At 31.9% G+C, this 24,128-nt stretch overlaps 1 protein-coding gene across 5 annotated transcripts; it reads right to left on the minus strand.

Moving 5' to 3' along the window:
• Positions 1–1,031: 1,031 nt before the first annotated feature.
• On the minus strand, positions 1,032–19,300 carry LOC118185533 (U6 snRNA-associated Sm-like protein LSm6). 5 transcript variants are annotated; one of them, XM_035355403.2, is made up of 6 exons: positions 19,162–19,300; positions 16,266–16,329; positions 7,553–7,702; positions 6,463–6,578; positions 6,110–6,223; positions 1,032–1,171 (listed from the first exon to the last, which is right to left on the minus strand). In XM_035355403.2, exons 4-6 carry the CDS (start codon positions 6,551–6,553, stop codon positions 1,137–1,139), a joined length of 240 nt encoding a protein of 79 aa, XP_035211294.1. In that variant the 5' UTR covers positions 6,554–6,578; positions 7,553–7,702; positions 16,266–16,329; positions 19,162–19,300; the 3' UTR covers positions 1,032–1,136. The 5 variants fall into 5 exon arrangements, with proteins under 5 accessions (XP_035211294.1, XP_035211296.1, XP_035211293.1 ...); XM_035355405.2 differs by lacking the exon at positions 7,553–7,702 and adding an exon at positions 13,809–13,943; XM_035355402.2 differs by lacking the exon at positions 7,553–7,702.
• Between the last annotated feature and the right edge of the window lie 4,828 nt (positions 19,301–24,128).

The raw sequence follows: 24,128 nt of genomic DNA on the forward strand, positions 1-24,128 counted from the left end.
AACGCCAGTAAAACAAACGAGACTGTTTGAAAAACTTATCCAGATCTGAAGTCACTATACAAAAAATTGTCTGTGTGCTAATGCAGCAATTTTAAAACAATCCACTTGTAGAAAAGTTCAGATCAAGGAATAACAGATGTGCATCTGTGTGCACTGTTATTCAATAACAGTGCATCTAACAGTAACAACTGAATAACAGTGCATCTGTGTGCACTGAAGTGCACACAGATGCACTGAATAAGAATTGCAGTGCATCTGTGTGCTTAAAAACTACAAAGCATTTTGCAGACTTTTGTGCCAAAATCAAGGTTGACAAATAGATTAATACATTTTAATGTTTCTTTTAGAGTATATATTTCAAAATTATTAAAATAACTTGCACATTATAATATAAGGAACTTCATACTTCATTGTTTTGGTGAAAAATAGGAATTTACTAAATTACCTAACTTTATAACATTAAATACCTTCATAACTATAATATTATATTCTGTTTGATAAAAGCTTAACAACTTTATTCATTTGTTATACATTAAAATATTTTCTGATTTATTTAACATAATTATCAGGATTACAGAATGTGTTAAGAATTTCCATACATGCTTGTGCAGTGTGATTGCATGTTTGTGTACTGAACTTCGATTTTCATGAATGAAAAAGAAATACAATCTCGGAATAAGTACTTTTTTGCTTTCCAATTCCTATGTTTAGCTGTAAAAGTAAATTCATTTCAAATATGTGTCAAGTATGTGTCGTTACTCGAGTTAATACTCGTATTTAGAGACAAGTGTTTCACTCATACTTTCCTTGTATCTCGAATTTCTCGTATACGGAAGTTCCACTGTATAACAGTTATTCTCAGAAGCAAATTTTCAACAATATTTCAGTACAGCTGAAGATTCATAATTTTCTTACAAACTTCTTGAGACAAAATATTAATGAAGGGGAAAAAATAAAAAATTTGAAAAGACTGAATTTATAAATTAAAATGTAATACTGATGACAAGAAAATATTTTCAAGCTTAGAAAAGTAACACAAAGATGAAACAAATTTATTTATGAAATTATTACAAACTGATTATGATACATGAAGTGATTTTAGTGAATGTTTTAGTTCTTTTTATCTGCCATAACATTTATATTCTTCTTTTTTGTGTACTTATATAAAGCACTGAAAAAAAAAAATTAAACATACATTACTTGGCAGTATAAAATTATAGCATAAAATAAGTGTAAAATTAAACATATATATTGACAGTATATAAAATAAACAAAAACTCTTCTACATTACAAAGCAAATTAATACAAAATTTCAAGCAACTTAGAAATATTAACATAATTATACAAAATATTTTTAATATACATTTTGTTGTTTCAATTCAAAAGCCAAGAAATACTTTCAGAAATATTATAGCACAAATTTTGAAAACTGAATTGAAATCCAAGTGCATTAAACAGAAAAGATTCCCATGTTAGTTCGCACAACTACTAAGAGACAAATTAAAAGGTACTAATTCCATTCTTCTACTGAATTAGAAATAAAATTAAATACATTAAATTAATTATAAATTAAACAACTATTATTTCATATAACATTATTAATCTAAAGGTGATAATACATTAATTTAAACAGAAAAGAAAATTATTAAACTGTGAATAAGTATGATTTTGCATAAAAGCTTTTTTAATGTAGCAGCAGCCATTCACTGTAATGGTAATAACTAAAACCATTATATGGCAGTGCTCTCAAGCTTATATTGCATATGCCCTGAATATGTAATCTGAAAGCAGCTGGTTGAAAATTTTTTAACAACAATAGATAACTTGTTTCGTTCGCCTGTGCACAGTAGTTTTTCCAGAAGATAAAATTACTTCATTCTTTTTCATTAAGAAAGAAAGGTGAAGTGATAGACATGGTTATTCAAGCAGCAGTAGTCTAAGAAAGTGATGCGTACTAACTGTAGTCATATTTACAAGCCAGTGTAACGTTGCCGAGTTTCGAGATGGAAAAACGAAGATGGTTTGTTAGATTTATTTAAACACTTAACATAGACTTTCTTGGTTAACATGACAATGTTGTCATAGAAAATGAAAGACATCAGCTTTCTTGACACTCGGATGCATCTTACTCTCCCGGCATTTTTCAGACAAAAGCTACTTTTCTACACTTAAAAAGATATTTCAACAGAAAACCGGCAGAGGGGAGTGTCCTTACTTTCACCAGCCCTATGGTGGACACTGTGGTTCATTTCCAAGAGAAGAGAAAGTTCTCTACTAGCACACACTGTTCTTTGTTACCCTGGAAAGTCTTCGTGTTAATCCTGAAAAACGAGTGAACTAAGGATTTCACAATGCAGAGAAATTGCATGGAAAGAGTGACTAATATCTTGCAGAGAATATCTTTCCTATGCTTTACGCATGCTCGTAATGCGTTTACACATGCGCGTAGTGCATTTATGCATGCGCGTTTAATGTAAAACAGTCGGTATAAGCTAGGCTAAATTATCTTTACTGATTCTAAGGCATTTCAGTTAATGTTGCAGATTGTGCTGTTCCTTAATTTTCTAATTGGATCTGGCTTATTATTTTTTTAAGACTATTAGAGGAATTTTATAAAAATTAAGCTTGAGCTTTCGATTATGTCAAAAACAGTTTCCAATTCTAGAGCTGCCAAAGGATCTACCAAAGCGAAAGCATGTTTGGATGTCCATCAAACAAAAAGTGGAATTGCTGCAAAAAATGGATAAAGGCATATCCGTCTGAAAATTATGCGAAGAGTATGGCATTGGATGACACAAGAAACAAGAAAAAGGAACTTTTTGAATTTTTTGTGGAAGCATCTTAAACAACTTACATTGAAAGAAATGTTTAATAAAGTAAACAAATAAATATTAAGCTTTTTTTTTTTTTTTGATAGCCTGTAGATCAACGAACTTATTTTTAGTTCGTTAATTAACCCCCCAATTATTTTTAGTTAATTAGCTTCTTTTTCTCTCTTTTTTCCTTTTGTGTCGTTGATCAGCAATTCCTTTATTGATGAGTATGGTATAATTGCTGAAGTATTTATTTTGATTTTCTTTTGTTATTTTTACTAGTTTTTATTTTACTCGGGGCTCGGGCTTTGGGGACCCGGTTTTAATGTTCATATATGTTGGTTAAAATCTCTTTCTTTTTTTTTCTTTTTGCTGCCCAGATTAAAGGAGGAACCGTGGATCGCTGGTTGTCGTCGTTTTGGTTTTGAGGAGGTCGACCCTTTATAATCATATGGTCCAGTGGGACTAGGAGGATTGGGTCTTCTCTGTATTAAGACCCTGTAGATCATAATTGCTCTTTATTTCATAAATTATGGTTTCATATTTTTAATTGTATAATTTCTGCATGCCATCTTGCCAGATGTAAATTGATGATCTATAATCCAGAAAAATCCCTAATTGAGAAACTCCGAAATCCCGACAAGTCCGGATTACGGACTTTGTACTGCATATACATACATATAGTGACAAAATAAAATATTCATGACCATCCCCACATTTTTAAATGAACTTGTCTAAATGATGTTGAGGGCATGTGTAGGAATGGTACTTAACTGCTGCTCAAGAAGGTAAGGAATCATTCCTGCACTTACTTTTTTGAGTGATAGGAAAGCCTGCTGATCTACGAAAATTTGATAGAGGGAAGACTGTAATGGCCTGAAGACTCAGAATGATTATCTACGAAATTGCATGACTGATAAGTTGTTCATCATCTGCTATTGTTAGTATGAGGGGTGTATTTAAGTAAAGGCCATTTAAATATGAAAACTAAACAAAAGAAAGTATTCAAAAACCAAGCAGTGGTATGAGGCTTTACATTGTCATGGAGTAGCAAAAATTCCATCTATCAGCATGCCGCTTCTTTTGATTTGAATCGCTCTGCATAGCTTTTACAGAGTCTGGTCGCAGGCTGCAACATTTATGGTGGTTCTGTGTTGCATGAACTCGACCAAAAAAACACCATGCCTATCCCAAAACACAGACAATGCAAATGGTGTGCTGGGATAGAGTCTGTTTCATCTTGACCCTTATAGGAAAGTGTATGTGTGTCTCCACTCTATGCTGGTTGCTTCGATTCGGGTGTGACTTGTGAAACCCACATTTTGACTCCCATTATGATCTGACTCAACATGGCATCACCTTTTTCGTTATAATGAATCAAAACATTCAAATCTTTTGTTTTTGTGGTCCTCCATTAGGAGTTTAGGGATCCAACAGGAGCACAGTTTCTGAACCTTAACTTTTTCAGAAACAATCTTGTACAGCAATGACCTAGACACTTCAGGAAATTTGTTTGAAAGAGTGCTTATGGTGAAGCATCAGTTCTCAAGAATTTCTGCTTCATTTGAAGCCATCATATCGTCTGTGATCACAGTTGGGCAACCAGAGCTGGCCTCATCATGGACATTATTATGGCCAGTTTTGAAGTCTCTGACCCATTTACATACTCTGCCTTCGCTCAGGGCAGTCACTCTGAAAACTTCACAGATATGCCGTGGAATGTCTGCAGCAGACAGCTTTCTTGCCGACAAAACACATATCACTGACTATTCCTCACACAAGGCGAGCGATTGGATAATCTTGCTCATTTTTAAGACACAGAACAGACTGTACAGTTTACCTACACGGTTGCAACTGAGCACAGTTTTGTCCAAGGAATGCCGGGACACGAGGCAAGCACTCATTGCGGCATGGGCATCATTTATTAGTGGATACAAAAAAAAAAAAAAAAAAATGGCCCTCACTTAAAAACACGCTATGATGGTGAAACCAGCAGTAGACTCCAAGGTATTAGACATCTAACACATCATAAGAGAAAAAGGATGCTGAGATTGTCCCGCTTAGTACAGCAAACGCGGCACCAAACAGTGGCTCGGCTGACAGTACAATACAAGTCCAAGTGCAAGTGTTTCGGAACACACCGTCCAGCAGACACTGTTGGATATGGGACTGTGCAGCAGACATCCCACTCGCATGCCTCTGTTGGCCAAGCGTCATTGTCAACTATGCCTACAGTCGGTTTACGTACATACATTACGTACGTAAATACCATGAAAAAATCTCTTCTGAATCAATTTTAAATCCACTTTACAATCCATTTTTGAGAAAAGAGTCCTCTGTCTGTGCATAAAATGGCAAGCAAATATAACGTTCAAATGGATTCATGAGTGGTTAAAATGGATAATTTCATTGAAATATGATACCCGATACTACAATACTTCCTTTACTTCATACAAGGAAGTAAAAATCACTAAGATAAAGGAATGAACTTTGCATTGTTTAAATTTCATTAATTCAATACAATTTATCTATTGCTGGAAAATACTTTCCTTAGTAAAGATTAAAAATTAAAGATATTTTGAGATCAAATAAATGGCCTTACAGCAGTAAAGAAAGAAACACATAATCCAATGATCTACATTTATATTGGAATACCTTTCCTTCTCAACATGAACAAATGCAGCATAAGCATTTCGGCATTCGCATTTTAATTTCTTGATGTGGTTATTTGAACACAATCTTTCTTTGTGAAGAGAGTACATCTTCCTTGAAGAAACAGGATAGCTGCTTGTTTGTCTTTCTCAAATTCAAAGTTGTTAAATTCTTTGCAGTTAAAAAACAATTATTTCTATAAAAATGTGGTTACACAAGTAATATTTACAAAAATAACTATTACCAGGAAAGAAGCCAAATCAAATTATCAGCCCCTGAGATGTCAAGAAAATATGCTCCCCCTTCTCACAAAAAAGAAACAAGTGATATGCCCTTGATGGAAATGCACAAAGAATATATTATACAAAGCGAGTCACTAGAGATATGTGATTCAGCCACCAAAGCCAGTTCTCCAACAGTTCATTCTATCATTTCATTTAGAAGTAAAAAGCAAAAAAAAAAAAAAAAAAAAAAAAATATATATATATATATATAGCTAGTATAGTGAATATAGAATTATTTTTATCTAAAATTCCTATGGCTATACCAGATGCCATGCCAAAGGTTATCCCAAATATATGAAACATCTTTTTCATGTTAAAAAAATCTTACTAGTTTCCAGAAAACTAGAGGGAAAATCTCACCATTGTTTCCTCGTATGAAGGCATCCCCATATTTATTTTTCAGCTGTCCATTTACATACTCTTCTGTCTGTTCTAAAGCTATGTTCATATATCCATCCAAACAGGCTAATACTCCTAAAAAGTTTAAAACATATAATATATTATTATGAATATAAATTACTTTCATATTTTTCAAAGTCTAGTTAAACTAGTAATAAACAAGTTTTGAATTTAAAAAATATTTATTTTACAATGCAAAACAAAACTAAATATATAATAATTCAAATTAATCTAAAACCAATTTCTGTACATTATTTAGAAACACACAGTTAAAAAATTACAAAACTTTGATTACCTACTAGGGGTATACTCACCTCGATAATCTACACCAGAGTTCAGTTTAACTACAACTGGACGGCCAATTATCTGCTTCAGAAATTCACTAGGAGTTTGTCGTCTACTCATTTTTTGGATAACAAAAGACTATCAACTAAAACAATAAATATCACTTTAAATTAAACAGTATAAGATACAAAATACATGAAGTACTAATATTAATTATTTAAATAACAAAGCAAGAATAGCAGATATTTTCATATACTGTTTTATCTTCTTGGACATATTTCAAAATGTACATATATGTACTTCTGTAAAAATGTTATAAAAAATAAAGAATAGACAAGTACAGATGAAGAAGACATACATGAAAAGGTTAATAGTATAACTCTCAACAGCTCTGGGCTAAAGTGGTACAGTAGTTCTTAACCTAGAAGGGGGTGTGAGTAGAGTTGCCAACTCTGTTGAGTCGCAATAGAGGACAGTAAAATATTTATATTAATTTCTATTATTATTAAAGTTCATGTGAAGAACACATGTTTGAAACTTTGAAACCAATCGAAAAAAGTTTTATTTTTATAATTCAGACAATAATATATCGACTCATTAAACATAATAGATGCATTATTAGAATAATCATTAAAATTTTTAAATGTTAATTCAAAAATGTAGAAAGCATTTGAGGCATTTAAAACAAAAATTTTTATTTTTAAAATTATACTTGTTCAGATTTCTAGCACACTTTATTAATTATTCACTATTATTTTTAAATTATACTTCAGGAAATATGCATCACTTTTTATTTATTTATTTATTTGTTTGTTTTGGCAAATTCTGAACAACTTTCTTCCAAATTAAAATACGTAAATAATTTATTTTTTATAAGTTCAAGAAACAAAACATGATTTCATTCATTTTACTATTTAGTTGATATGACACCAAAAATTCATTTACTGTACACTGATATTGTAGGAAATGAAAATACTGTTTTTAAAATATTCCTAGATTTATAATCAGCACTTTTTAAAATCATGTGCCATTTGCTACTTTACGTTTTGGATCTTGTAAAATGTTCAAAATTTTGAAGAGTCAAAAAAAAAAAAAAAAAAAAAAAAAAGTTAATCTTACTTCATCAAAAAGATTGTCAATATTTAAATCCAGCTCTTCTTTTACAGGGTTGCCACTCAAACAGGAGAATGAAATTCCCTGACTTTTCCAGGTTTTCCAGGTGTGTTTCAAGAAAATTCCAGTCTATCCGCGTAATGTACGTTGGCTGTGCTAAGAGGTAAATTAATTATGGTATTACTTGTATTGTGTAGCAAATTCACTTAATTATTTAATAAATCCCAGAGGACATTTATTCTTAATTATTCTTGGTATACTTTGTTTGATAATTTTGTTTAGTTTTCCACTTAAAATTTAAGATATATACATTGGATAACAAATGTATGTTTTATTTAATTATTACTCATGATCATCACCAGTTCAACACGAGGCTAATCCGGTCCTTATAAATCACAACGCAATGCTAAATAGTTAGGTTAGATTTTAGGTAAATTTAATTTGCGTGAGGTATGTTCTTAAAAGGCATCTTAACACTTGAAAACACAAATATAATTATAATAGTTGTTTTCTCCACTGAAGATTGAGATTAGAATCTTCCCAATCTGGAATAAAATAAGGCTTTTTTTGCAGACATTCTGCAGCTAAACGAAAGAAAGAAATCTATTTTAATAAATTGAGGTATTTTATATTTATTTTGCAGCATACATAAGGAAAAAATATGTGCATTAAATTTCGTGATGGTATGTCATCATACTGCTATAATTAATTTTAGGATTATGCCAGAGAAAATTTCCTGAAATTTGGAAATATTATTTACTAATAATAAATAAATTTAGAGGGAAGAAGCAACATTAAATTATATGAATAACATAAAAATAATTACTTAAAAATTGAATTAGAATAATCAACGATGTTTTAGCGAATATAGTTATATTACATGGCTAGCCTAGATGACTGATTACTATTTTTTTATTTTACTGCAAAATGGCAAGGTATTTATTAAAAAGAAAAAAAAAAAGGTTTAAAAAGATTTTGCGGTAAAATTCTAGTATACGGTAAGGCTTTGGCACGATTTTGAAAATTGTCGCCAAGACCAAAATGACCCGTTTACTGCGCATCATGATGTCGCCAAATCTCATTATTATTCTAAACAAAGAACGTCTATGTAAAGAAGAAAAGGTTCCATACAAGTAAAATGCTATTACGCCGTTAGAATGCGGAGGGAAAATTTGCCAAGGGATTTGGCGACAGAACCTGGCGGCCAGAATTTCTCTCTTCGCGATGTGTACAGGAAATTGAGAAACACGTGTTAAGAAGAAACGCTCTTTGACAAAAACTACGAAAATCCGTTTTTAAAATTATTGCGAAAAATCCACGCAATAATTTTAAAAACGGATTTTCGTAGTTTTTTTTCCCCCTGAAAATAACTAATCCAGGAATTAATTTACTTGCGCCAAAAAATATTTTCTTTTCCTTTAGAGTTTAACCACTTGCGCTAAGACTAAACTTCACGGTTGGGGTGCAGTACGCTACAATATAACAAGCGGTAAAGTGTCTCATTTACGCCGCTCCGCATCTGCGAGTGCAATCCAGAGCTGTAACTCGAGAAATAAACAATCTCGTTGTTAGGCGACGTGTGCACCACGTTATTTTCATTTTTGCGATAAATGCTTATCGACGTGGTGTTCACGTCGCTCACGGTTTGAGACAAAAGCATCTCGACGTGCGTGGCACGTCTTTTTAGCGCAAGTCGTTCAAGAAATTTTAAACGATATTCATTTTATGAACTCTTCATAACGTGACCTTCGAACCTTCGACGACAGATATATCAGACATGCACAGCTGTTTCCCTCTTTGATGGAACGGAGCCACGTCTGTTGCAGAGAGGTTTTCCTTCTTTACAATACATATTCTTTGATGCTAACCTCCATGGTACCGTATACTAGGATTAAACCCATTTTGTTTTATGCGAGAACAGGTACTTTCTTTAGTTCATGCACTGCACATGCGATTCTCGAGAATAATGGAAACCAAAAGTTGCGGGAAAGTTGCTTTGCCTTTCTAAAAGACAATCAAATTGGAGCTGCGAAAATTGGCTCTATGCCAGCTACCCGAATGACTCTCACGTGATACATAATTCGCCAAAAAAGTTATCTCTTCCGACGTCGGCGCAAAAATCGCTTTTTTTGGCGGCATCGTTGTATGAACTTCCCTGACTTTTCCAGATTTTGACAAAAATACTTAAATTCCCTGAATATTTTGGTCAATTTTCGAATTCCCTGACTTTTCCCGGTTTTCCAGGTAGCGTGGCAACCCTGTTTTAGTTTCAGATCTCAATAATTTCAAATTTAGGTAATGCTGGAAATGAACTAAATGGACTTAGATTTGATAATTTGCCAAATGTAGAATTTTCATCAAAATATTCTTCTAAAGCAGGGTTTCTTAAACTGTGGGTTGTGGGACCTGCAGCAGGGGGTCGCCAAAAGTTTTAGTAGTTTTAATATTTCTTTAACTTATTATAATAATTTTACAATTACCAAATATTTTTACACAATGTATTTGAAAATAGATAAGGTAAGACAATACAGACAAAGGAAAAAAACGAAAACATTTCAACGCACTCTTTTTATAATATAAATGTTCATGTAATAAAATCGCTTTTTTTGGCGGCATCGTTGTATGAACTTCCCTGACTTTTCCAGATTTTGACAAAAATACTTAAATTCCCTGACTTTTCCCTGAATATTTTGGTCAATTTTCGAATTCCCTGACTTTTCCCGGTTTTCCAGGTAGCGTGGCAACCCTGTTTTAGTTTCAGATCTCAATAATTTCAAATTTAGGTAATGCTGGAAATGAACTAAATGGACTTAGATTTGATAATTTGCCAAATGTAGAATTTTCATCAAAATATTCTTCTAAAGCAGGGTTTCTTAAACTGTGGGTTGTGGGACCTGCAGCAGGGGGTCGCCAAAAGTTTTAGTAGTTTTAATATTTCTTTAACTTATTATAATAATTTTACAATTACCAAATATTTTTACACAATGTATTTGAAAATAGATAAGGTAAGACAATACAGACAAAGGAAAAAAACGAAAACATTTCAACGCACTCTTTTTATAATATAAATGTTCATTTTCCTTGCTCTGCACGTGACGCTTTCATTATGTCTGTTACTTATTTAAAATTTTCACATTGTTGTTCCATGTCTTAAAATTAAAGTTAATGACCTAAAACTGCAATAGTATATTATAGTACAAGTGAAAAAATTGACAGTTTCACTAATGTGTGTGTGTAGGATATGCACAATATTTATGGGGTCCCACAAAATTTTTGTAAATATTATGGTTTCCTGGGGGTCGCAAAAAAATTTCAATGATAAAAGGGGTTGCGACTGAAAAAAGTTCAAGAAACCCTGTTCTAAAGAAATAATTACTAAAGGAAGAAAAATTTAAGTTGTCGTAATCTTTTGAGAGTCTGCATTTTCTAATTTTTTCAAATGTTGAGGAATTTAAAAGCCAAAAAATTTCTTATGTCAAGAATTAATATTGTTTCTTAAGGTGTTCAAACATTGAAAACGTAACACAATAAGTTTTTCCTTTTCTAGTTCAACAGCTAAGTTAAATACCAACAATAAATGTTGAGAGAACAATAAATATATTTCAAAAGTTGGTATAATTTCAATAGAATCCCCATCAGTTAAAAGCAGTTTAAATAACTGTATTTGGTCTGCTTAATAAATAAGAACTTAAGGTTTTCCACAAAATTAAAATTCTTTCAATGCATGGCTTTCAATAAAGCAACCTAGCAGGCACATTGAGTCGAAGAAAAAAAAAAAAAAAAAAAGAGGGGGGGGTGGACAACTCTATATCTTCTATTCTACTGGACCGATTGACAAAATTCAACTTGCATTTTTCATGTCCCAAAAGCATGACTTAGGATATATACTAGATTTATATATAGGTTTGTTCTAACATATGTATTCTAACACAAAATCCTGAAATGACATGCCTTTTTTCCCTCGTAAGTCGAGTCTATGACTCAAATTATGCCAAAAAATCAAATTTTGTAAAACCTGGTGTGAAATTTAATCAGTAATTCTGAAATTTATGCTGGCACACCTTTTTTTTTTTTACTTTTTGCCAAGAATTCAATTGGTAAACTTTAGTTAATGGCAACCTATTCCAATTTTCCATTCATTCTGCATGAACCGAAAACCGGAAAAAGTAACCCTCTTAATCTTGCATAAAGTTTTACTTCATATTACATTTGTTAATCACAGTTGTTATTTTTAGAGTTTTTTTTCTTTTTATAATTTGATTTTAATTGTTTAAGTTGTGTAGTTAATAGTTCTTCAAGTGGTCATTTTAAAATTTTTTAATTCATTTGCATTCTGTACTTTAAACATGCTTATTCATATATATATATATATATCAAAATTTTATTTGATTTATTTGAATAGCATTTCTTTCGAAAGAATACTTTGCGACTCAGTATTCATGAAACTGTGAAAACCGTATTTTGCATTTAAGCAGAAAACACCATAATACATAGCAAACATATTTTCCAATGGGCCATTCAGAAAAGATATATAAACAAAAACGTTATATTATCTACATTTTAATTTATAATGATATGCATAGAAACAATTTTCCAGGGTTTTATCACTGTGATATTGCTTTACACAATTTTATCATCCTATAATTAGTTTGTTGAAATATAATCCATATTTCAGAGTAAGTTCAAATTTTTCATTTTTTAAATTGCAAAAATTAAATAGCATCACATAAAAAAGACTAAATTTTCTGCAAATAAATTAATTAAATAAAAATAAATAAATAAGTACAAGGGTTGGAACTTTAATAGTGGCAACTATTTATTTACAAGGAATACAAAAGTGATTCATGTCACCATGTTTTACAGTCCTTCAATATAGTCGCCAGCATTGTGTACAACCAGTTTTCAATGATGTGGAAGTCGCAGAATACCTGTAGCAGCGCCTGTTTTGTTGATAGTTTGAATGGACCGGTCTACTGCCGCAAGAATCTCAGGAACAGTTTGGAAGCGAGTGCCACGAAGTGGTTCCTTCATCTTAGGAATTAAGTCATAGTCACAAGGGCTTAGATCTGGGGAGTGTGGTGGATGGTAAAGCACTTCCCAGCCACATCGCTTGAACAAATCAGTCGCAGCTCGCGCTGCATACGGCTGAGCATTGTCACGCAAAATGAGAGGAGCGTTCTGCAGAAAGTGTCGCCGTTTTTTTCTCAAAGCCGGTCGGAGATTGTGCTCCAAAAATAAGCAGTAATACTGCGCAGTGACGGTCTGCTGTGGGGGAACGGTATGCGTTAGGATGACACCATTACAGTTGACACGAGAATCACCATAACTTTCACATTGTTGGGGTTCTGACGAAATTTCGAACGTCGTGGTGACCCGTGATGACGCCATTCGTTTGATTGACGTTTCAGTTCTGGCTGGTATGATCGGGCCCAAGTCTCATCCAGCGTAATGATACGGCGTAAAAAAGCATCTCCTTCATGCTCATAGCGCTCCAGGTGGGTTCGGGCAGCATCGTATTGTAGCCATTTCTGCATTTCCGTCAATTGATGTATAACCCATCATGAAGCAATTTTTCTCATGGACAGGCATTCCTTCAGAATGTGCAACACACTCGTATGCGCTAATCCTGTTTGTCCGGCCAGCTGACGAATCGTTTGGCGGCAATCACTGTCCATTAGTGCAGCAACAGCTTGCACGTCTGCATCGCTGACATTCGGACGACCTGGCCACAGCATGTCTGCCACGTTTTGGCATCCTTCATTGAATGCTTTCACCCATCTTGCTACGGTTCTGTAAGGACATGCAGATTCCCTGCAAGCCTCTTGAAGCCCTTGATGACACTGTCGTGCTGTAGGACCTCTGGCACATTCAATTTTTATCCAACATCGTTGTTCTTGTTTTGAAAACATCCTAACAACACTTACTTTAGACCGCGAGCTAATACAAGGATCCGTTCTTCGCATCACTCCGCATACGTGTGACGTAGGCAAGACAAGTCTTTTTTGCTGAGAGGTAAGGTAGGTATGTAGTTTACGTGTGGTATACGCGATATTCTTTGGTTTTTTTGCGTAGCGTTTTTTTCAGCTGTGTTGCCACTATTAAAGTCCCAATCCTCATATTTTATTTTATTATTATCTTAAACTTTTCTTCTTAATGCCTTATTGTCTCAAGAAAACCTCAATGACTTTATGATTTTCTCAAGATATTCTGCAGATATATTTCAATCATTCTCCCTTTCTTATTCACTAAACACCATACTCACTTTTGAAACAGTTTGTTTTCTGCAACATTCTTAGCTCTGTATGAATTTAAGCCGAGCCCACTTATTTTATTTAATGTGCAATGCTTCTTTCAGTCTTTCTCCTCCTGTCTTTAGCTTAGATTTCAAGAACACCAACTGGATACAATAATAACAAATGTAACTGAAACATTTATTTGCACTATGGCTTGGTAGTTTAAAAACTAATATGTTTAAAAACTTTAATAATAATAATACTTTAAATATTCACAAACAGTAAATTAGAATCTGCAGGGTTGCTTTTATAACCAGAAACTAGAATTAAAATCTTGCAGATTCTGCTAGGCAGATATTGAGTTATCACTACATCTTAAACAACTCGCAAAATTAAAAGGTTTAAATAATAATTTTACTCTCAGTTTGAACACAAAGGCACAACATGTGGATATTTTAATTTAACAGAACTGACAGTTAAATTTGAATGTCAATAACATAGTCTAATACTACACATTAAATAAAATAAGCTGGTTCATATATTTTACCAGCGCATATAAAACATCAACTAGCAAGAATGCTAAAGCCGGAATATAACTTCTAAACAGGGCTGGCTAAAAATACTAGGAGCAAAATATGATTACCAGAAGCTCTCTCAACTCTCAGATTCAAAACCCTCAGTTTAAAGACACACAAAGCTAATTTGCCTTCTGGTGAGGAATATAGAAATAATACTAATTATTCCACCTGCTTCACCTCTCAATGGGCACTACAGGTCAGTCATATCCTGACACTAGCAACTATTTTTGCCACATTTATTTTTTCAATCGTGTTTTATTTTTTAAATATTTAGACATTTGTGTTACAACATTTGTTGGGCTTTCCAACTTACAATGTTTTTTTTATTAGTACAAATTAGCAAAAGAGGTTAGTACATGGTATTTGCATATTTACAAAGTGTAGGCTTGCTGCTTTTACAATTCCTCAGGTCTTAAACCTGGTTGTTTGCTGCTATTAAGTTTTTCATTATGTAGACAAACTCCATGATGGCTCTAAAAGGAGATTTTATAACTGAATTTAAGTTTTTTTAAGTAAAATCATTTAAACAAGCCATGTTAGTACAACATAAGAAAATGTGCAACTTTTATGTCCATCAAATCTTAAGTGTAAATCTAATGATGAATGCAAAATTCAAAATGCAAGGTGTATGATGTAAGCATATATATTGCAAAAATACAATTTTCTCAAAAATCGAAAATAGATCATCAAGAAGGTAAATTCTTTTGTGCTACAAATGCATCATCTTGTACTGTAGAAAACCCTAATTTCATATAATTAATGAAGATGCTCCCTCCGTTTTGCATTGATATAAGTGGTAAATTATTAAATGATACAAGTGAAGAAAAAATAGAGAAATACAGTAACAATTTAATTAATCAAATAAGTACATATGATGCTAGACAGTTAATTTAATATTCACTATCAATGAAAAATCTGCATATATGTTTGTGCAACAGATGAAACTGTTTATTTAGTGATAATTATCGATTCATGATTAACATCATATGCAAGAGAAAATTTATTTATCCTTCCTGTTGATGGACATTAAAAATTTTTAAAATAAGTTTATATATTTAATTTACAGTTGTAAATGATAATGCAGCAAATAAGGCAAATGTTTAAAAAAAAGATTAAAATAATTATTAGTTTGTAATTTACGGTTGTTTGGAATACCATTAATTTGTTGGTTAAAGCTTTAAATATACTAGATGTTACTCAGTGTGTTATTTGAGTCATAAAATATTTCTGAAATCACCTAGACAAAAAAATTTAATTAAATACAGTTGAAATGGTTAAAATGTATGTCGAGTAGCACATACATTAGAACTCAGCATGTGACTCCCACAAAAGTTTTTTTAAAGAAATGGCCAATTTCCATGCAAAATGTAGAACAGAACTGAAATGAAATAGACGAGAACATTCAGTCATATGAAATGTAGACCTGTTACTTTATTTGAAGACAATTTCAGTCACTTTGGTTAAGGTCTAGAAGCATAATTACAAGATTGTTGAAGTTGTATAAATTTGGAAAGATCTTGAAAACAGCTAACCAGTTTTAAATAGAGCACATTTAAAAACTACTTAAAATTATATGAAGAAGCTCATCAGCAGCACATTTTTTAGCACACATTTCATCACCAAAATATAAAGCTGAAGGTATATCTAATGCATAAATACAAGGGCGTAGCTAGGGGGTGTATCTGTTCCCGGGGCGCAGAATCCAAGGGGCGCTAAACTGATGTTACGACATTTTAGAATTAAATGTTTTCCATCCTTGGCAAGCAGTAGGGGGCGTGAAATCTTCAGTTGTCGCTGGGCGCTGAAAACCCTAGGTACGACTCTGCATAAATACATAAAAAGGAATAGGACCTGGGATAAATAAAAGAAAAACATGCATTAAGTTGAAATTTATAATTTGTGCTCTACCTTTCTATGGAATCCTTTTTACTGAGCTCAGTGACCACACTTGAGTTGTGGAAATCAATAGCTCCTGTAAAAGAATGCATACAGAAAAAAAAAAAAAGAGGAAACTAAATATCATTGTAGTAATCATAGCAGCAATAGTTACACTGACAGGAATTGAGAAAATATTTACTATTTCTGAAACTGTATAGACACTCAGGCCAAATATAGAAATCAGAACAAATGGCAATAATACAGATATCCCGAGATATTGCTTTGTAAAATTGTATAGACCGCAGATAAAAGTGCCATTCAGATTGTTTAAGTGACAGAAGTGACTTCACAAGTTATTAATGCCAAAATATTTTATTATTTTTCATGGTACAATTATTATAAAAATTGATATGTAAATACTTTCATTATGCTTCTTAATATCATCTATTAGAGATTCAATTACTTTGAAAACTTTCAATGTGTGGTAACCATTTAGTTAATGTAGGGCAAAAATCCAAAAAAACTTACTTGAATATAAAAACATATATTTTTAATTCATGATTTTTACACTCAAGTAAGAAAGAAAGAAATCTCGCAATAAGCATAATTTTTTGAATTAAATATTTTTGAATAAAGATTCTTATCATGCTCTTTCACACATTAGACTTATATTGTAGTAAATTAATACACATATATTAATCCCTTCTAGGTCGGCATCGCATCTCACATGTTCAGCATTTTTGCGCCCATAAGGTCGGCATCACATGCCATGAAGTGAAAAAGTCCTTTGTCGCAGCTCGTACGCCGCTTTAAATTCCGTAATTATTTTTGTATTTCTGAATATTGCCAAGAGACAGCACAACTAGTCCTAGTTTCTTCACAATTTTTGCAGCGAGATTTCCCACCTTGAATATTTATTATTGAATATCCGCATGATATCTGTTAGAATTTCAACTAAAAACTATTCAAGATATTTTTAATATTCATAGCCAAATTTTTTTTTGCAATAATAAATTTGCAAAAAAATATTTTTTGTTTTTGTTTAAATAAATGATTTTGTTATAAATGTGATTTTTATGTTCTGATGTCCAAGGCAAGTTGTAAAGTAGTTTTAACAGTAAGGTTGGATAACCATTTTCTAAAGCTTTTTTTATGCAATTTTAATAATTATTTTGATGTAGATATTTATATTAAACACATGAAAACAATACAGTTAATAAATACAGTATCACCTTTTTTTGAAAAAATTATGAACTTGGGTGCATTACAGGGAAAATGTGATGAATGGATGGGATATCACATACGAGATCACTTGTAGGTCAATCAAAAAATACTTACTGTCAAAAATATTTTGCATTTTTGAATTTAGGATAGAACATATATTAATTTTCAGAAATTTAAAAAAAAATGCTTTTTGGGAGGTAGAAATGCGAAAAATAAAATCCGACCACAAAGGGGTTAAGTACAAAATAAATAATTGCCTTTTGATTATAAGCAAATTAAAAAAAAAATCATTAGCATGATAAACTTGCATACTATTAATAGATAAGAAATAAACTGGGACAGGAGAATAATATATGGTGAGGATATAAATTCCTTATCAAAATACTGTTTTTTAAGATATGAAAAGAGATTTAACATAACACTGCCCATGACAAATTTAGTCTACGTTTTCATAGGTTCTACCATGTAGTTACATTACTGATACAGTAACATTTATAAACTTTAAAAAAATTCTATTGTTCCAATACATTTTTAAGTTATTTTATTGTTTCAAACATACTATATTATATTTAGCTTTGACACAAGATAATTTAATCTTACCACTGGACATTTCTATTTAAACAAATTAGGATACTTTTCTATTATAGGATTCAGAAATGTATGTATGTATGTACGCATGTTTACATATATGTCAATGCATACACACACATCTATTTCTGAATCAGGTCCCAAGAACTGAAAAGTACCTTATTGTCAACAAACAAGAACACATTTTTTTATTTCACTTGGTTAGATGCCCTCAGTTTTGATAGTAACACTACATTCTCTGTGTGATGTTAATTATGCATTTCTCTGATCTGTTTTTATTTATTCGAAAGAAAGTTATGAAGATTTAACAGGTGTGTAAATATGTGATGAAGAATGCTAATTCATTTTGTTCTCATGGAGATAGCAGGTTTAAAGATTACTATCATCTATATTAACTTCTATTTCATACACTAGCACTTTTCACAGAATCCTACAGTTTTCTTAGCACTTTTGAATAGTGAGATTCACTCTCATTGCACTCGCCCGAATTTTTAAATAAATTAAAATTAGCGAGTGGTGTGACTGAATAGCGTGAAACTTAAGACGTCAGAACTTACTAAAAATGTTACAGTAATTTCAAATCATCACATTTATTATATTTTTTAATCAACGATAATTATTTTTTGTTACTTCACCAAGAGAATGGAAACAACTAGATACTTATGAAAATATTTATAGTATATATTTTATTTAACAAAAAATTTATTCTTAAACATGCTAATTAATATCCCTGAACTAATAAACAACAGATGTCACATTTTACCAATATTTTTAAAATTTAAGCTAAAAAAAAAATCGAAATCTGTGCTCTTAATAAAATCTAACATAAAAATAAATCATAAATAACATAAACATAAAATCTTAAATAAAATCTAACATAAAATTTATTCCTAAAAGAAACAAAATTAAAAAAATTTCAAGTCACTGGAGCAGAAATGTTATTTCCGTTAATGACCGGTACATTTCCATTACTTGCAAGAGAATTGTGGAAAATTAAGGAATTGTAAGGTATTTAAAAAATCAAACTGACTGATAGAAATAAATTTTATTCCATGATACAATCTGTAAATGAATAAATAAATCATTCTAACACCTAACAATTATTTCAACATACCTATCAATGCTTTACAGAAATACGTGCGTCTAAATACCCGACGGCGGTTCACAAAATCTTCCCAGTTTCTTCCCAATACATTCGATACAAAGAATTCGGTAGCGGCGAGTTTTAGCACATGCTTAGGCAGCGCGTCCCCTGTACACTATTGGCGATGGATCATGAGATTGGCGACCAAGCACACCTTGCTGAGAAATTGTGTTCATTGCTCGCTGCAGTATTACAACCAAAGAGTATGTATTGTTCTTTGATTACAACTATTTGTTTTTTTTACCGAATGTGATTGTCATGAATGGCAATTTTTTATGTTTGGAATGTTCTAAGTCTTATTCGTTCCGACGAAATCTACGAGCGCATATTATAAAGTCCCATCCTTCCAAACTGGAAGAATTAGCTCCTACATTAAGAACTGCGGGTAAGTTTCCATGTAATGATTGCGAGAAAATTTTTTCAAAACAGCACTTCCTTCGTGCACATGAACGCGCAGAACATGGTAAAAGTTACATTTGCAATATGAAGAGGAAGTGCCCTTTATGTGATTTTAGTTCTACAAAGGGCGAATTATTGACACATTTTGAAAACTCTCATGATATAAATATTATAATTGAAAATTTGCAGTTTCCTTCTTTTCAAGAATTTAGCGTTTGGAAGAAAGACATTGAAAACAAAAGAAAGTGTACTTTTTCGGTTGAACGTGGTGTGCAAAAAACAAAATCGAATACTAAGCATTTTTTCGTATGCCATCGTTCTGGTAATTATACACCACAAGGCAATGGTCTCCGACATTTAAAACTACAAGGGTCGAAAAAAATAAATGGGTTTTGCCCAGCTAGTATTATTGTTACCGAAACTGATAGAAAATGCTATGTTCACTACTTAAAAACTCATGTTGGACATAAAAATGAAACTGGGCATACATTTCATTCTGATGATGATAAAATGTATTTAGGTTCTCAAATTGCTGCAGTAAAACGCTTGAGGAAAGATAAACTTTGTTCCAAATTGGAAAAATTAAAAAAACGGCATGAGTTAACTCTAACTGAATCATGTTCAATTACTGAAAGTGAAAAAGGCTGGCAAGTTCTAGCAAGTGATTCTTCTGAACTATACATGGTAGAACAAAATGCAAATAATTGCACTTGCCAACTTATTTGTAATGACTGCAATGCCTGCATTCATAAATTTACTTGCACATGTATAGATGCAAGTATAAAATGGAATATGTGTAAGCATATCCATTTTGTATGTCAGTACAGAAAAAATAAAAAATCTGATAGTGATAATGATTCAACAGGTGAATTTTTATATATTGATCATGGAGATGACAGACTCATTGAGCAGGATATTATAAATAAAAAAGCTAATAGTAATAATAATTTAACAGATTATTTATTATCTGTTGATCATAAAGATGACAGACTCACTGCTCAGGATTTTGTAAATAAAAAACCAAATAGTGATAATGGTTCAACAGGTTATTTTTTATCCATTAATCGTGAAGATGAGAGACTCACTCAGGAGGATATTATACATAAAAAGTATAATAATGATTCAACAGGTGATGTTTTATCTGTTGATCATGACAATGACAGACTTGCTCAGCAGGACATTATAAATGAAAAATCTAACAGTGACAATGATTCAACAGGTGAATTTTTAATTATTGATCATGAAGATAACAGCGTCACTAGATTCAAGCAAGATGCTATGAATAAAAAATCTAATAGTGGTAATGATTCAGTAGGTGATTTCTTATCTATAGATCAAGAAGATGACAGACTTGCCAAGGATGATATTATAAGTATGAAATCTAATAGTGATAGTGATTCAACAGGTGATTTTTTATCTACTGATAATGAAGATGACAGAGTTATCAAGCAGGATATCATTTCACCTGAGCTGGAGAAAAATGCCCCTAACATATCCAAAACTCCCACTTTGACAGAAAAAATTCAGAATTTGAAAGAGAACTTTTTATTCATGATGGATTCAGTAAAAACTGATACTGAATATTGTGCAGTAAAAAAATTATTTGATACAATGCAACCAACTCTGGATGCAGTGCGCATCCAGAAAAGAAGATTTTCCGAACCTCAGATCACTTTTTCATCTAACAAAACCATTTCATCCCAAGATAAGAAAAAGAGAAAAAGAAAAATTGATGCATCGCAGGTACATTCCTCTTCTACCAAAACAGAAGAAACGAAAGAAACACAGCAAAATGTTTGTGCACCTTCAGAGGAAACTATTCAAATCGCTGTCCTAGCATTATTGAGTGTTGGCAAACTATGCTATAACTCTGATACCAGCTCAGAATCGCAGTAACACACTATGGAATACTGAAGTTTCGTATATTAGGTTAGCAGTATCTGCTTTCCACATACACTTAATGTTTGTTTGAATACCTAGTAGCTACTGTTACAGACTTGTGGTGATATATTCCTTGCAAGATCTTGCTACTGAAATTCCTTGCGATAACTGATAATGAACAGTGCAAAAGAAATGCAAGTGCATATCAAAACGTCATCATAATATTGCTTTATTTAAAATTATTAATTTTGTATAATGTCAATTGTTTAAATACAATATGATTATTTTCTTAATTGATTATAATAATTATTTTTGTTGATTAATAAGTATTATTACTGTTCTAAATTTGAGAAATGCATGCACATTGTAAAGCATCTTAATGATAAATTACAAGCAACTACTGAAGCATTAAGTGCAAAATTTAGATATTCGTCTATGCATTGTTGCATATGAAAATTATTTTAATTAAATTATATCCAAAATAATGTTGAAAAATAGATTCAATATACATAAAGAGAAGGCAAGGAAAAGTATGGAATGTCCAAAAAATTAAGGTTCATGAGAAAATATTAAATTTTAATTGTATTTAATATTACTAATGATTATATATTAGATACTCTTTTTGTTATGCATCTGCCATGCATTTTGGTAGGTTTTGTAATAATAAAGGATTTGTAATTGTAAGGGTATTTATAAATATGCAAACACACAATAATAGCCAAGATGGCCCTGCTGTTAGGTCTCTGCATGTGCATGGCTTCTCTTTCACAGGCACCAAAAAGTGTGGCAAGTGCATAACAAAAAAATACCATTAGTATATTATGAAAATACCATCAGTTTTAACCATATAACAAACCTGAACCCAGTAGAACTCATTGGAAAATTCTGGATTATTTAGACTCTATAATTCAATTGACTATACAGTACAAAGTCTTTAATCCGGACTTGTCGGGACTTCGGTGATTCCGGATTAGGGTTTTTCTGGATTATAGATCATCAATTTAAAATATGGTAAGATGGCATGCAGAAATTATAAAATTAAAAATATGAAACCATAATTTATGAAATAAAGATCAATTATGATCTAAAGGGTATCAAAATTTACCCCCCAAAAAAGCTTAATATTTATTTGTTTACTTTATTAAACATTTCTTTCAATCTAAGTTGTTTAAGTTGCTTCGTTTTATGTGTTAATACTTTCTCTTTAATTCTATAAACAGACGAAATTTCTTGTTCAGTTACAAAGTTCCTCTATTCAAGTCCTGTACTGTTGCTGTGCCGAGAATACCGACTAACTTGTCAATCAAATTTTTTTTCATTTTCACTAACCTCTCTGTCACTTTTTTTCATGCCTTTATCCATTTTTTGCAGCAATTCCACTTTTTGTTTGATGGACATCGAAACATGCTTTCGCTTTGTAGATCCTTTGGCAGCTCCAGAATCAGAAACTCTTTTTGACATAATCAAGAGTTCAAGCTTACTTTTTATAAAATTGCTCTAACGGTCTGCAAAAAATAATAAGCCAGATCTAATTAGAAGATTAAGGAACAATGCAATCTGCAACATTAACTGAAATAGGTCATTTTAGCCTAGCTTATACTGTCCGTTATACATTTAAACGTGCATGCGTAAAGGTATTATGTGCATGCGTAAATGTTGCGCATGCACAGAAAGTTTGTAGCTTTGAGGTCCAGATTATAGATCATTCCGGATTAAAGACTTTGTACTGTATTAGTGGTTCTTAACATTTATTGCTATTTCCCTCTCTTCTCACCACTCATCAGAATATCATTTATCCTGGGTTTGAGTAGTATATTTCAAATAAGATACAAAATTGAAATGCAATACATTATAAAGGAAAGTACAGTAACATACAGTAAAAGCTTTGTAAATCCCGGATATCTGAAAATTCTGAATAGCTCAGTATATAAAAAGTACAACTCGCAGTAGAACAGCCAGTGGAATGGAAGAAGATATTTTGGTACTCTTTTGTTATTGGGACTGGATTCAGAAATGCACATAAGTATGCATGTGTGTATATATACACTCACATACATACATACATGTACACATACATTTCTGAATCTGGACCTGATAAGACAAGAGTACCGAAACTTTTGCTCAAAAATTATAAAAAGCTATCTTATTTGTTATCAAGTTGCCTGATCAAGGAAGGAATATCAAAAGCCGGAAGCACTTCCACAGAGAACCCGGTAAATGTAAACATTGCCAACTTTGGCGATAATAGTTCAAATCTGGTAACCCAGCAGAATTATCCTATTCCCTTGTTCGAACTTTGCAACCATTCCTCTTGCGTTCACTTTGTTGAATTATCACTGTCGTTGTTCGCATTTGCAGATTTTATATTATTCTTCTCTTATTTATTATTATTTTTTCTGAAAACTGCCAATATTTTCGTAGATAGATGCCGGTTCTCTATTCGGGATGAAAGGAAGAAAATACGGCGGGAGGGGTGAATGCTAATTTGTAACACGGCTGTTTACGTTGTGTTCTTAATTATTAACAGCTGTAACCATGCAGAACTATGAGGTTTCCAACCCCTAAAATAATTTGTTTTCGTAGCTCTCAAAAATATACGTGTGCATTTTAAATAATTAAGTAATGCTTTTATTTTTATTATTGGTTATTGTCATCTA

This window comes from Stegodyphus dumicola, chromosome 2, assembly GCF_044657685.1.
Source record: "Stegodyphus dumicola isolate Sdum_Otavi_A_Nest chromosome 2, ASM4465768v1".
NCBI classification, from domain to species: Eukaryota; Metazoa; Arthropoda; class Arachnida; order Araneae; family Eresidae; genus Stegodyphus; species Stegodyphus dumicola.